Genomic DNA, 13,767 nt, shown 5'->3' with positions numbered 1-13,767 from the left:
ATATTGAGAGCCGCAATGACATTGAATGTACTCAAGTGGAGGACATCAATATCCACAACTAAGACAGGGTCAGAGCGATCCAATTCCTTTAAGCATACATCACACTGGGCCAGTAGCAGGTGGGAAGATACTTAACACAAATGAAATATTTATTTGACCTTATCTGCACAACCAGTGCATAATTCTTACTGAAACAACGTCTTGTCTTTACATGTTGTGTTGCAGACTATTTCCTGAAACACCATAGTTTTCTGAAAGATTGCCATATTCATGAATATCTCTTGTACAATCATTTTAGCAGAGTAGCCAGCCAGAGATCATTACCATGAAGTTGCCCTTTTCTGACAGTCAGTTAGGCAACAGAGTCAATGAGTCTGGTTAGGCCATAGCGAAAGTGTTGTGTGCAGTTCTGGAATCCACATTGGAGACAGGATGTTAATACACTGAAGAGGGTGCAGAGGAGATTTTCCAGGATGTTGCCTGGGTTGGAAATGTTTACTTATGAGGAGAGATTGGAGAGACAGTGGTGCTTGTCCTTGGAGCAGAGGAGACTAAGGGGGGACATGATTAAGTTGCATCAAATTATGAGGGGGGGGGCAGTGCTAGGGGGATGGCGGTGGCACAGAATACGTTGGACAGGAAATGACATTTCCCGCTTGGTGGAGGAATCAACGACCAGGGTTATAGATTTACGATAAGGAGTAAGTGGTTTAGAGGGGATGTGAGGAAAATTTTCTCACACAGAGGGCGGTGGGAATCTGGAACTCACTGCTTGAAAGGGTAGTCAGGGCTGAAACCCTGATTATATTTAAGAAATATTTAGTTCTGCACATGCAATGCCAAGGCCTATAAAGCTATTGGGCGAAAACAATGACTGCAGATGCTGGAAACCAGAGACTAGATTAGAGTTTCATCAGGGCTTTTGCCCGAAACATCAATTTTACTGCTGCTCGGATGCTGCCTGAATTGCTGTGCTTTTCCAGCACCACTCTAATATAAAGCTATTGGCCAAGTACTAGAATAGAATAGGTGACTGCTTTAAACTGGCACAGACTGGATGGACTGAAGGGCCTTTTTCTGTTCTGTAGACTACAATGACTATGACAGATTTCGCAATTAACATATCAAGAATTGCTGCATTTCAACAGTAAAATTTCAGTGCAGGATGGCGTTTATAAAGCTGTGTGAAGAAATGATTTGATTCAGCCTAGATTCATGTAAATAATGCAATGGAAGAATGCAAGTAGCTAGAGATTAGCAGCCAGTCAATCGAGTTCACACCTCGTATTGTAGCCAATGAAAGTATCAGCAAGAGTTGGGTCCAGAGATGATCCCATGGTAGCAGCATCTACTTGGGCAGACATGATGCTGTTGAAACGGGTTAAATATCTTGGTGAGATCAATGCAGACAATATATGGCAGTTTCATTTGATTGCAGCATTTCTTTTACATCTGCCAGGCTGAGGAGCTCATGTCAAATGTGGATCCTCCAGTGAAACCAAACGGGGACTGGGGGGGTACATGGATTCAATCAAGATCTATAGTCTGACATGGGCAACACAGACAAATAATTTTGATACTAAGATACCAAGCAGAAAGATGCCTGAATAGATGTTGTAATCCAAAGTAGGTAAACAGGAGGCTGGAAGAACACGGCAAGCCAGGCAGCATCAAGAGGTGGAGAAGTCAATATTCTGGAATTAACCCTTCTTCAGGACAAAATGTGGGAGTAGGGGGAGCTACAGATAAAGAGGGGGGGTTTGGGTGGGGAGAATAGTGTAATGGTGAGGTAGTGATAGATGGACACAGGTAGTGGGTACGACCTGGTTGGTAGATGGGAGGGATGAATCCGGTTTGTAGCTGGAAGAAAGGGTTGGCATGTGGAATGGAAGGGAGGAGGTAGGGTTGGTGGGGAGTGTGGTGTGAACCAAGGAGTGGCAAAGCAAACGGTCCTTGTGAAAGGCAGAGAAGGGTGGGGAGGAGAAGATATTCTGGATGGTAGGGTCAAATTGAAGTTGGCAGAAGTATTTGAGAATGATATGTTTGATGCGGAGGCTGGTGGGGTGGAAAGTGAGGACAAGGGGGACCGTATCTTCATTATGTTTGGGGAGGAGTCTAGAGCAGTGAAACAGGGAATGGAGGAGGTGCAGTTGAAGGCTGGAGTAAACATTGTTTGAAATAGGAGGACATCTGGGATGCTTGGGAGTGGAACATCTCCTTCTCAGAGCAGATCCATAAGAGATGGAGAAATTAGGAAAATGGGGTGGAATTTTTTGCATGTTACAGGGTAGGAGGAGGTGGGGGTCTGTGGGTTTACAGAAAATGTCGATCCATTAGCTGTCACCAGGGATGAAAACGGAGAAGTCATGAAAGGGGAGGAAGGTGTCTAAAATAGACCAAGTGAATTTGAGAGCGGGGTGGAAATTGTTAGCCAAGTCGATTAACTGCTTCAGTTCAGCATGGGTGCAGGATGCAGCACTGGTGCAGTCATTCCTTGTTCTTATACAAGGTCACAACAATCTGTGTACCATGTATGTTCTGTAGCACTGCCCGAGAAATTCATGTAGTCACCATTTGAGGGTCAGTAACTGTGTTTGATTAATGTATTATGGCATTACATTTTGAACTTTGCGACGAGCACATCAATCAATAAATCAATTGCTTTGTTAAACTCCTAACTGTGGTTACAATATCTAGATCTTCTATGACAGGCAGGCTCTCTTTTTGTCTGGAGAGCCCTCGATGACCTTGTTCTTCAGAGTACAGTTCAAGGTAGTGCTTCATCCATCTCTTCAACTGTTTATTGGAGTTGGTGATTATATCCGATTCCCTTATTTACAAAGGAATTGCATTCCTTACTGACACGCCTATTATCTTTTAGATCTATTATAAATGGCTGTGTGCAAAATGACATCTGGATATTCTGGCAACTGTACCCTGTAGCTACTGTACAGTTTATGAGCACCACAGCACACCAGTGGGCCTATTTACTGCGCGTCTCCTCAAAACTTTAACTGGCAGTTGCAAAGCTTCTCAGTTTCTAGGCACAGCAGAGAAACTGCTGATGGACAGACTATCACATTTGACTCACATAAGGGCTTTGCAATCTGTTGGACTTTACTTCAGGCAGCCTATCAAGTTCCACATTGACCACAGATGCCTTACCCATATTATTAACCAAATACTAGTGTCTGTCGGTCCGGTCTTAATGTTCCAGCTTGCCAGTTGTAGAGTTAGCATCAGAACCTTTCCATTCAGACCCCTACTGAAATTAATGAGGCTGAACTGCTTTACTCCCATTATAGTCATGTCAGTTTTGAACCACTCTTACATTCCATCTGCTGAGTGCAGAGCATTGTAAACAATATCTCAAAGTGTGATTCATTTCACCCCTGCATTGTGTGGAATTGCCAGAAAGTGCCAGTTCAATCAACTGAATTCCTATCTGGGCAGAAATCATGGCTGACCAGGATGGTCTTTCTACTGAAATGATAAAGCTTTGAGGGCTGTAACCTCATACTGTATGCATTTAGAATATTGCTGAGAAATAATGATGATCAGTTTCAGCTGGTGTCAATGTCCTGAATGTTGCCAGGACATGTTGTGGCTTGGCTCATTGCCCAATTGGTAAGATATCCTAATTTGATAAATCTATTGTTAGCAATCCTGATTTCAGCATAACACTGGTCTTTTGACTGTACCTTAAAGCAGAGTCTGGAGCATCATTTCTCACCCTTAAGACACTTTCTAGAACACCTTCTTCTTTGATGTAGGTTTTCATTTTTGGAATAACAGTTCATTATTTGACTTGGTGTCATATTTGACTTTATAATGCTCCTGAGTAGCCACTTTTTATTACAATAAAGTTATTATATAAATATAAATATCGATTGTTGCTGTTTGAGTTGGAAGCAGATAGACAGAACATAACCTGAACCATTTTTAGCTGGTTTTCTATCATTGTGAGCAGCAGTTTCCTGAAGCAAAGCCTACACACGTTCTTGCTTTACCTCAGAATTCGCCTGCCAGTGGAAAGTAATGTTTTACTTTCAGTGAATTATTCTTGTCAAACATCATGTTTGTCAGGAAGCAATGTCAATGTTCAGCCTATCAAGTTCCACGCTGATCACAGCTGTCTTACCCATATCAATAACCACATGTAAGTGTCCGTCAGTTTAGTCTTAATGTTCCAGCTTGCTATTTTTACAGGTAGCATCATCTTCTGTTTGTTTATCTGATGTGTTAGATCTGGTCCACTATTTGAGTACAGAATTTAAACATCAAGCGTCAATTGAGGCAGGTGAACTGTGGCTGGTCATCAGTTTACTAACTGATGGCTGCCCATTCTTGAAGCGGGTGGTGGTTGACCGATGGGACAAATGATTCCTTCTATCATTATAAACTGTCCATAATATACATTTTCTATATCAATGAACAATTGTAACGGTTGACTCTTATGTTGGAGATAATGTTCTGCAGCAAAAGTTGAGAATTTTCTGCAGTGTATAGTGCAAAATTTACTAAGACGATGGGCTGCCCATCTCTATCTCCATGGTGGGATCCAAATTATGCAAAGTATAACAGATACTAGCTTTATAACAGCATTTGCTGGAAAGATGATACATTAGACATCAGACTGCCTTTGGGGCACATTCTAACTTTTTTGTCAGGATTTACCTCTTTAGCGTTCAATTTTACAGAAGTATTGCCAAGGCAGTGGAGCTGTTCATATATGACTTGGAGTTTGATTTATGAGCACCACAGCACACCAGTGGGCCTATTTACTGCGCGTCTCCTCAAAACTTTAACTGGCAGTTGCAAAGCTTCTCAGTTTCTAGGCACAGCAGAGAAACTGCTGATGGACAGACTATCACATTTGACTCACATAAGGGTAAGACTTACACATTTGACTCTCATGCTTGCACTTCTAACTAGCAGTGAGGGCTGAAAAAAATAAATTAGCACAGAAAAAAGTGGGAAGCATGACAACAGTTTTCATCTACAGACTATAGCCACCAGATCAACATGAAACCAGAGACCATGAAATTAAACATACAGAAATACATGACATAAAATATCAATGCCAAATTGCAAAGTATATATTTCTATTATTCTCACAACTATTCTATTATAAGTGAAAATGGCTAGTTTTAGCTCTTACTAAATTAAAGCATTAAGTTTCATGGATGCAAAGGAATTAAGATCAATAAATACATTCACTGACTTGATAATTAAGTCAATTTGACGTAATTTCTACTAACCACTGTTTACATACATACCTTCACACTTTTTCCCAGATATATCAACTTCATAACCAGAATTGCAAACACATCGGTAACTGCCACGAGTGTTCTCACACACTCCGTTAGGACAAATATCAGGATCCAATGCACATTCATTGATGTCTGTAAAAAAAAGAACTTCCTTTGTTTAGCAGTAATAAATAACCCATAATATTGTCAGATGATAAAATAACAAAATTACCATGTTTTTTTCACCAAAAAAGATGCTCAATTTATAAAAATAAATTGTACTCATGAATGTGAAATGTTTTTTATGTTCAAGTGTATAAATTGTTAAACTCAAAAGCTGCCAAATATCTGTTGAGTTTGTTAATATTTTTATTTAATCTGTTCTAATGTGCAGTTTCCTCACTGAAGGAACCTCGATTATCCAAATATTAATTATCCAAATTTTGGATTATCAGAAGATCTCAAGGTCCCGATAGAAACATTACATCAAAGAGGTGTTTCCAACACTGACCATGTCTTTTGTTTACAATGATTAAAAATGAACTCGGCTTACTGAAATGCTGCCAAAAACAGTGTTGGACATCGATGGGAGCCCAGGCATTGTCTCTAAATGACTGACCGCTTGCCCTCTCTCTCTCTCTCTCCCCCCCCACACTTTCCCTGGACTTCTACAGAGGGGTGTCCCCTAAACGTCCCTTCCCCAGATAATCTCTCCAACATTGTCCTGTACGATAAAACGTTGCAGTAAAAAGTTGCGTATGTGGCTGCTTGCATGTGTGCTATTTTGAGACTCTTCCCCCAAAGGCAGCAGCAGTCTTGCAATGGCGTCCAATCCAGCTGCTCCGGTGGCAGGGTTGGACAGGGGTGGGGGAAGGGTTGGATGGGATTAAGGAGTGGATGGGGGGGGTGTAGAGATTGGGGTGCGGACGGTTCGTGCACGGTGTGTTGCTGCCTAGTCTCTTGAACAGGGAGCGGACTTAGCAAGTGCTTGTGTGTCAATCCCATTGAACTAAGGTGTGTGGGGGGGAGGGGGGTGGGGCAGGTCTTAAGCAATGTTGCAGGTCCCTTATACACAAGTGTGTGTCTGCTCAGAAACAAACCCTGAGACAGAGAGAGGGAGCAAGGCAGGCAGAGTGAGGAAAAAGGAAACTTCTGAAAACTCTGAGCCCCAGAAGAGAGGCATTGAATCAATTAACTGAATAATCAATTCTCTGAATGAAATAATGCCTGCCCATCTTGTTCGGATAATCGGGGTTCCTCTGTATTGCAATCAAGCTTATTGAGATGAAGTACTTTGGAACACAAGATATATATTACAGCATTATAAAGTGTTGATTTAGTCTATATTGTATGAAACAACATTCTAATGAAAATATTATGAAAATGAGTCTTATGGTATAGCTTATATAAGCAAACAACAGTTACCTCTCCCGTCACTTGTCATACCAGGTCCACTGCTGCAAAGTGCATGATATTCAGCTGTAGAGAAATAATAAAACTATTTTAAAATTTTCTGGGCAGTATTAGATGTACTTTGAATGGAAAGTAAATATATTGAGCACATGTACAATGTTACGTTGTCTTCCAAGCTAAAGTAAGATGACGAAAAATTGCACTATGTTGCTATAGTGATTGTACGAAGGTCAGCCAGCTGGACTCACAGAATATGAGTTCCCTGATTAGGGCGGTTAATCTGGTCCAATCAGGGAGCACTGGCTGACAGGTAGAAAGAGGAGTGTCTGAGATACTGACACTCTGTGATAAGGCTATGCCAGGGTCGAGGACTTTCCACATTTTAAAAGATGAGTTGGTAATAGGATATCAGCCTCTGTGGAATTATTTCAGTTGTCTAATATATGCTCAACTTCAAATTACAGACAACTTTTCTCCCTTTTCTGTATGACTGATATTTCTGTTGTTGTGGTTCTGTTCGCCGAGCTGGGAATTTGTGTTGCAGATGTTTCGTCCCCTGTCTAGGTGATATCCTCAGTACTTGGGAGCCTCCTGTGAAGCGCTTCTGTGATCTTTCCTCCACCATTTGTAGTGGTTTGAATCTGCCACTTCCGGTTGTCAGTTCCAGCTGTCCGTTGCAGTGGTCGGTATATCGGGTCCAGGTTGATGCGCTTATTGATTGAATCTGTGGATAAGTGCCAAGCCTCTAGGAATTCCCTGGCTGTTCTTTGTTTGGCTTGCCCTATAATAGTAGTGTTGTCCCAGTCAAATTCATGTTGCTTGTCATCTGCATGTGTGACTACTAAGGATAGCTGGTCATGTCGTTTCGTGGCTAGTTGGTGTTCATGGGTGCGGATTGTTAGCTGTCTTCCTGTTTGTCCTATATAGTGTTTTGTGCAGTCCTTGCATGGTATTTTGTAAACTACGTTAGTTTGGCTCATGCTGGGTATTGGGTCCTTTGTTCTAGTGAGTTGTTGTCTGAGCGTGGATGTTGGCTTGTGTGCTGTTATGAGTCCTAAGGGTCGCAGTAGTCTGGCTGTCAGTTCTGAGACGCTCCTGACGTATGGTAGAGTGGCTAGTCCTTTTGGTTGTGGCATGTCCTCGTTCCTCGTCCATGCAAGGACTGCACAAAACACTATATAGGACAAACAGGAAGACAGCTAACAATCCGCATCCATGAACATCAGCTAGCCACAAAACGACACGACCAGCTATCTCTAGTAGCCATACACTCAGACAACCAGCAACATGAATTTGACTGGGAAAACACCACTATCATAGGACAAGCCAGACAGAGAACAGCCAGAGAATTCCTAGAAGCATGGCATTCATCCCCAAACTCCATCAACAGACACATTGACCTGGACACCATATACAAACCACTACAGCTGAAATTGACACCCGGAAACGGCAAGAACATCCATCAACAGACACATCGACCTGGACCCCACATACAAATCACTGCAGCTGAAACTGACACCCGGAAGCGGCAAGAACAAACCAATATAAATACCGGAAGAAACATCAAAGCAGCGCTTCACACGAGGCTCCAACAGCACTGATGATGCTCCCTAGCCAGGGAACGAAACGTTTGCAGCAAAAACTTCCAGCTCGGCGAGCAGAACCACAACAACGGATACCCGAGCTACAAATCTTCAATCAGATTTTAAATATCACACAAACTTATGAAAGGCTAAATAGTAGTTAATTTTGGTCCTGAAAAGTGCATATTCTAACTCAGATTAATTTGGGGATAAGGTATCTCAAATTTTTGAGCAAATGTTGAAGCTAGTTGTTTCATGCTATTAATATGGAATAAGAAGGAGTGGTGTTGTCACTAACAGGACCTGTTGTCAAGCCAAAGAATGTTTTGTCATACAAATGAATAATGTTGCATATCAATTCCAGTGCTAGTGTGATGCCAGATATTAGGCTGAGGTCCCAAAGACTGGTGGATCAAATAACATATCCATTTGGTTGTTTGCATCACACAAAGTATTAACTATATCCAATCAACCCGCACTTGCAAAACACAGCAGTGTCCAACATTAGATATTTTTCTGCACTGAGCATTGTTAATCAGGTTCTTAGTGTGGAATGCTTGCATGTCTGGAAGCTATTATATATATATTTATACACAGGACCTTATCTTTTGAAGACAGAAAGAACACACAAATGCACTGCACTTATTTCAACTAAATAAAAAATAAATGACAAGCATTTGCTGGTTCATTTCTCAGGCCAATGCCCTGATGGAAGTCAAACTGCCTGGTTTAAAATTTAAACAAAACCTGGCAGTTAACTGTCAATCAGCACTAATGAGTTTATGCACCATGGCAAAACCTCCACTAACCAGATTTCACTTGCCAACCATTTAGCACTCTCTTTTCACACATGTTAGCTTTCTCCTTGGATTGATATTCTTACAAGTTGTCCTGACACGAAAAAGACAAAAGTGTGTCTTTCATCAATACATGGCAAGCAAAATAGACAGGACTTGGTGCAAGTAAGAAACAGTGGCATCAGAGCTTTGTATGACCTCAGGTTTACAGAATGTGAGAGACGAGCAAGAAATGCATTGCAATACTAAATTTTAGAGATTTCAAAAGGATGGTTAAGTGTTTCAGCACTAGGGGGGCTGAGGCAGATAAACAGCTGGGCAATGTAACACAGGCTGAGCTCTTAATTATTGTACAAATATGTGGTTGGTTAGCTTATCTTGGAGTCTGGTATGCCACCCAGGCTACCAATAGTCTTTCAACCTCAGTTAGGGAGTGAAATATTCAGTGGATAGTAAACTTGAATTTGCAGTGGGGATCAAAAACAATAGCTCATCTTCCTCGTATTTACTTGGAGGAACTTCCATCCAGTGCAGGGTGTTGTGAAAGCAATCTAATAATTTATCACAGTGAAGGAGCTGGAAGAGCTTGTAGTGAGATACGGTTGGTGTGCTCAGTGTACATATAAAAGCTAATCTTGCATGTTACCAAGGAGCAACATTGTAGATAAAACAAAAGATCCTTGGGAGACACATGAGAGTATGGCATGGGTACAAGTGATAGTCTTACTATGATTAGAAAAAGAACCAGGCACGTGCAGGTCCATCTAGGTGTTAAACCAGCGTAAAGGCATGGAGGGGAACACTTCATGAAATTGTGAGCAAGTGTGTAGGCAGAACAAGAACAATGAGGTGGGATTTATCTGACCATTCATCTTTAACCATTTGTAAAAGTCAAACAGATTGTTGAGTATGACTTTGATAAGAGCAGTTTTGATACTGAGGCATGGGGTAGATTTTTATTTAGAGGGTATCAAATCTCAAGTTCTGTAAAAGATGGAATTTGGAAGGTGACTACTTCTTCATGCACTTTGCAGAAGAAAAGGAGTTGAAGACCAGGTAGCTGTTTCCATGTTAGTGAGGTCAATATTGGTCTTTTAGAAGAAAGAGATGAGTTGCAGATATAAAGAAGAGAGGGACTAAAGAGAGGATATTTGACTGTGTCAGCTGATAAGGATTGTCTCTAATAGTGACCAGGTACTGCTACTGTCACCTCCTCCCTCTAGAGAGATGGTCTATCATACTGATAAACAGATAATCTTGTGCTAATCCCCTATCGAGGCTTAAATATTTAGCCCAATAAAAGATCAAATATTTCAAGAGCTGAAATGTAAAGACTGCACCTTTCTATTTTTGGACTTTGGACTGAAAATGTGGATATTGATTTTGAGAGGTTATAATGTGTAAGGAATTGTTTAGAAAACAAGTGAAGCTATTCAATGCAAATGAGACAATGTTACATTTTGGGGACAGTGGTGCAAATATGCCTGGACTCATCTGTTGTGGATTCAGGACAGTTCAACATCAAAATAACCCTTTCAATGGTCTGGCACAGCCTAATATAGGCACTGAGGGAAATGCAAACAGAAGCAATGGTAAACCTGGCTGCATCAAAATCTCTCTCGGCATCATTTATCTGTAAAATTGGTTTCTCTAATTCTCTGCCAAAACAACAAGAAAGCTTCATTCAGAGCTGCTGAAAGAACTAAGACTAAAACCCAAACAAAAAGGAAAGACCCATGTCCAACCAATTAATCAAAGTGATCATTGCTGTGCAGATAACATTATGCCATCATCAAAGAAATCAAAAAGAGTGTGAAAGCAATCTATCCCGTTTTGTAATCTGGGCTGGTGACACAGCACTGTTTTTCTTTGACTAGTATTTTTCTCTTCACCCATAATATCTATGTCTTGTCTGTTTCTTTCGATGAGTCTGTTTTTTTTGAGGGTGTATGTGTATATACATGTATGACACAAAGTTTAAGTGTCAGAGTCATAATTTAGCAAAACAATCAATTTGTTTATAATAAATAATTATTTGCTTGCCAATGATAAAACACTGTTGTGTATTTCTTTAAACCAGAATCTGAAGGTAATTCAAACAGTTTTGTAGTTTAATTCAATATTCACATTTGTGGTGACTCAGGAAATACGAGGGCTTGATATGGTCCCAAGTGGGCTATGACATAGATGATTGATGTCCACAACCATCTTCCTTTATGCTATGTTTGACTCCAAACAATGGTGAGTTTCTCCCTGATTGCCACTGACTTTAAATTTTCTTTGGATCTTTACGCCATACTCAGTCAAATGCAGCCTTGATGTCAAGGGCAATCAATCTCAGCTCACCTCTGGAGTCCAGCTCTTTTGTCCATGTTTTAACCAAGGCTGTAATGAGGTCAGGGGGTGACTGAACTTGGTAGAATCTAAACTGATTGTCAGTGAGCAGATTATTACAAATGTTGCAAAACTTCTCTTTTGATGAGTTCCTCCATCATTTCACTGATGATCAAAAGTAGACTAATGGAGCAGTAACTGGCCAGATTGGATTATATTGCTTTTTACATACATGACATACCTGGGTAATTTTCCACATTGCCAATGCTGTAGTTATGCTGAAACAGTTGGCTTAGGGGCACGGCAAGTTCTAGAGTAAAAGACTTAGATAATATTGCTGAATTACTCCCAGGGCTCATTGCCTTTACAGTGCTCTCCAGTCTTTAAGATGGCGAAAAGGATGAAACTTAAGGCACCGCATTTTTACATGGAGCCCAAAACAAATCAGATGAACTAGTAGTAGAAATTAAGATAAATAAGTAAGATCTTGTGGCCATTACGGAGACATGGCTGCAAGCTGACCAAGACTGGACCTGAATGTAGCAGGATATATGGCATTTAGGAATGGCAGCACCTATATTATGATTGAATTTTGCACACAATTTAAGAGATAAAAGTGTGGGTACAGGACTACTTTTAATTTGAATAAAGGCAATTATGAGGGCATGAAAACAGGACTAGCGAAACTTAACTGGCTACAGAAGAGAACAATAGAAATGCAATGGCAAAAAATTAAGGAGATATTCCATAAAGTACAGAACAGATATAATCCAATAAATAAAAATTCTAGGGGACGGACCCACATTCCGAGGTTAACTAAGAATATCTAAGATAGTATCGATTTGAAGATGCCAGTGTTGGACTGGGGTGTACAAAGTTAAAATTCACACAACACAAGGTTATAGTCCAACAGATTTTTTTGGAAGCATAGCTTTCGGAGCACTTCTCCTTCATCAAGTGGTTGTAGAGAATAAGATTGTAAGACACAGAATTCATAACAAAAGTTTACAGTGCGATGTAACTGAAATTATATGTTGAAAAAGACCTGGATTGTTTGTTAAGTATACCATCTTTTAGAATGACCACGTTGTTTTCAGTTCTTTCTTATGTAAATTGCAAAACTTTTTTAAAAAAGTTACATTCTCAAGTGAACTTTAACAATTGATGTCATGTCGGCCCAGATAATGTATTGAAGGTGTGAGCTTCCCTGTGTGAGACTGTCTGTGCCACAATAGTCAGACTGATTTTAATCTAAAAAGCAGATCTACAGAATCTTACAGTTTTTGAGCAAAGTAAAATGTAATTCTTCAAGTACAAATTCACCCAACAACCTTATATGTCTATGTGTACATGTGTTGGTGCGTGGGGTAGGGATTATGAGTATCTGTGAGAGACTGTGTCTATGTGAGTGTAAAGGGATATAAGTCTGTGAGAGGGTGTGTGTGTAGGAGTGTATGTGTGAGCATATGAGAGAGAGAGAGAGAGAGAGAGAGAGAGTGTGTGTGTGTGCGTGTAGGTAGGATTGTCTGTGTGTGTGTATACTGCAATGGGGTCACTTGTAGTGTGACATGAACCCAAGATCCTGGTTGAGGCCATCCTCATGACCCAGGTATGTCATGTACGTAAAAAGCAGTATAATCCAATCTGGCCAGTTACTGCCCCATTAGTCTATTTTTGATCATTAGTTAAATTATGGAAGAACTCATCAAAAGAGAAGTTTTGCAACATTTGTGAGCCTCTGCTCAGCCTCTTTTCATTGTTGCCTGTCCCGAAGTCCACCTTGGAGGACGGTCACCTGAAGGTCGAAAGTTCCGGACTGCTGAAGTGTTCTCCGACTGGGAGAACACCTATAATTTCAGTTACATCACACTGTCAACTGTTGCTATAAATTCTGTGTCTTACAATCTTATTCTCCACAATCATCTGATGAAGGAGAAGCGCTCCAAAACCCAGTGGTACAAATAAACCTGTTACACCCTGGTGTTGCGTGATTTTTAAGATAGTATCAAACTTGAAGGGGGCGGCACAGTAGCTCAATGGTTAGCACTGCTGCCTCACAGTGCCAGGGAGCCAGGTTCAATTCCAGCCTCGGGCGACTGTCTCTGTGGAGTTTGCACATTCTGCCTGTGTAGGTTTCCTTTGGGTGCTCAGGTTCCCTCCTGCAATCCAGAAGATGCGTTGATTAGGTGAACTAAATTGACCATAGTGTTCAGGGATGTGCAGGTTAGGTGCATTAGTCAGGGGTAAATATAGGATAATAGGGTGCATCTGGGTGGGTTACTCATCGGAGGGTCGGAGTGGCCTTGTTGGGCCGAACGGCCTGTTTCCACACTGTGGAAGACATAATTGTGCAGAGATAGTTGGTAGGTCAGAAAACTGGACAGAATA

The 13,767-nt window shown here is 40.9% G+C and overlaps 1 protein-coding gene across 1 annotated transcript in view; it reads right to left on the bottom strand.

Annotated features, from left to right (window-relative positions):
* The window catches only part of LOC132834735 (fibrillin-1-like), a 589,699-nt gene that overhangs the window by 256,809 nt on the left and 319,123 nt on the right, over nt 1-13,767 (bottom strand). Inside the window, exons 17-18 of the mRNA XM_060853700.1 lie at nt 6,678-6,731; nt 5,280-5,405 (exon numbers count right to left, since the gene is read on the bottom strand). Coding sequence (XP_060709683.1) covers nt 5,280-5,405; nt 6,678-6,731 — 180 coding nt within the window. The remainder of the gene's footprint in view (nt 1-5,279; nt 5,406-6,677; nt 6,732-13,767) is intronic.

Source organism: Hemiscyllium ocellatum, chromosome 42 (assembly GCF_020745735.1).
Source record: "Hemiscyllium ocellatum isolate sHemOce1 chromosome 42, sHemOce1.pat.X.cur, whole genome shotgun sequence".
NCBI classification, from domain to species: domain Eukaryota; kingdom Metazoa; phylum Chordata; class Chondrichthyes; order Orectolobiformes; family Hemiscylliidae; genus Hemiscyllium; species Hemiscyllium ocellatum.
The sequence above is the reverse complement of the archived record's forward strand: the minus strand, read 5'-3'. Positions and strand labels throughout refer to the sequence as shown.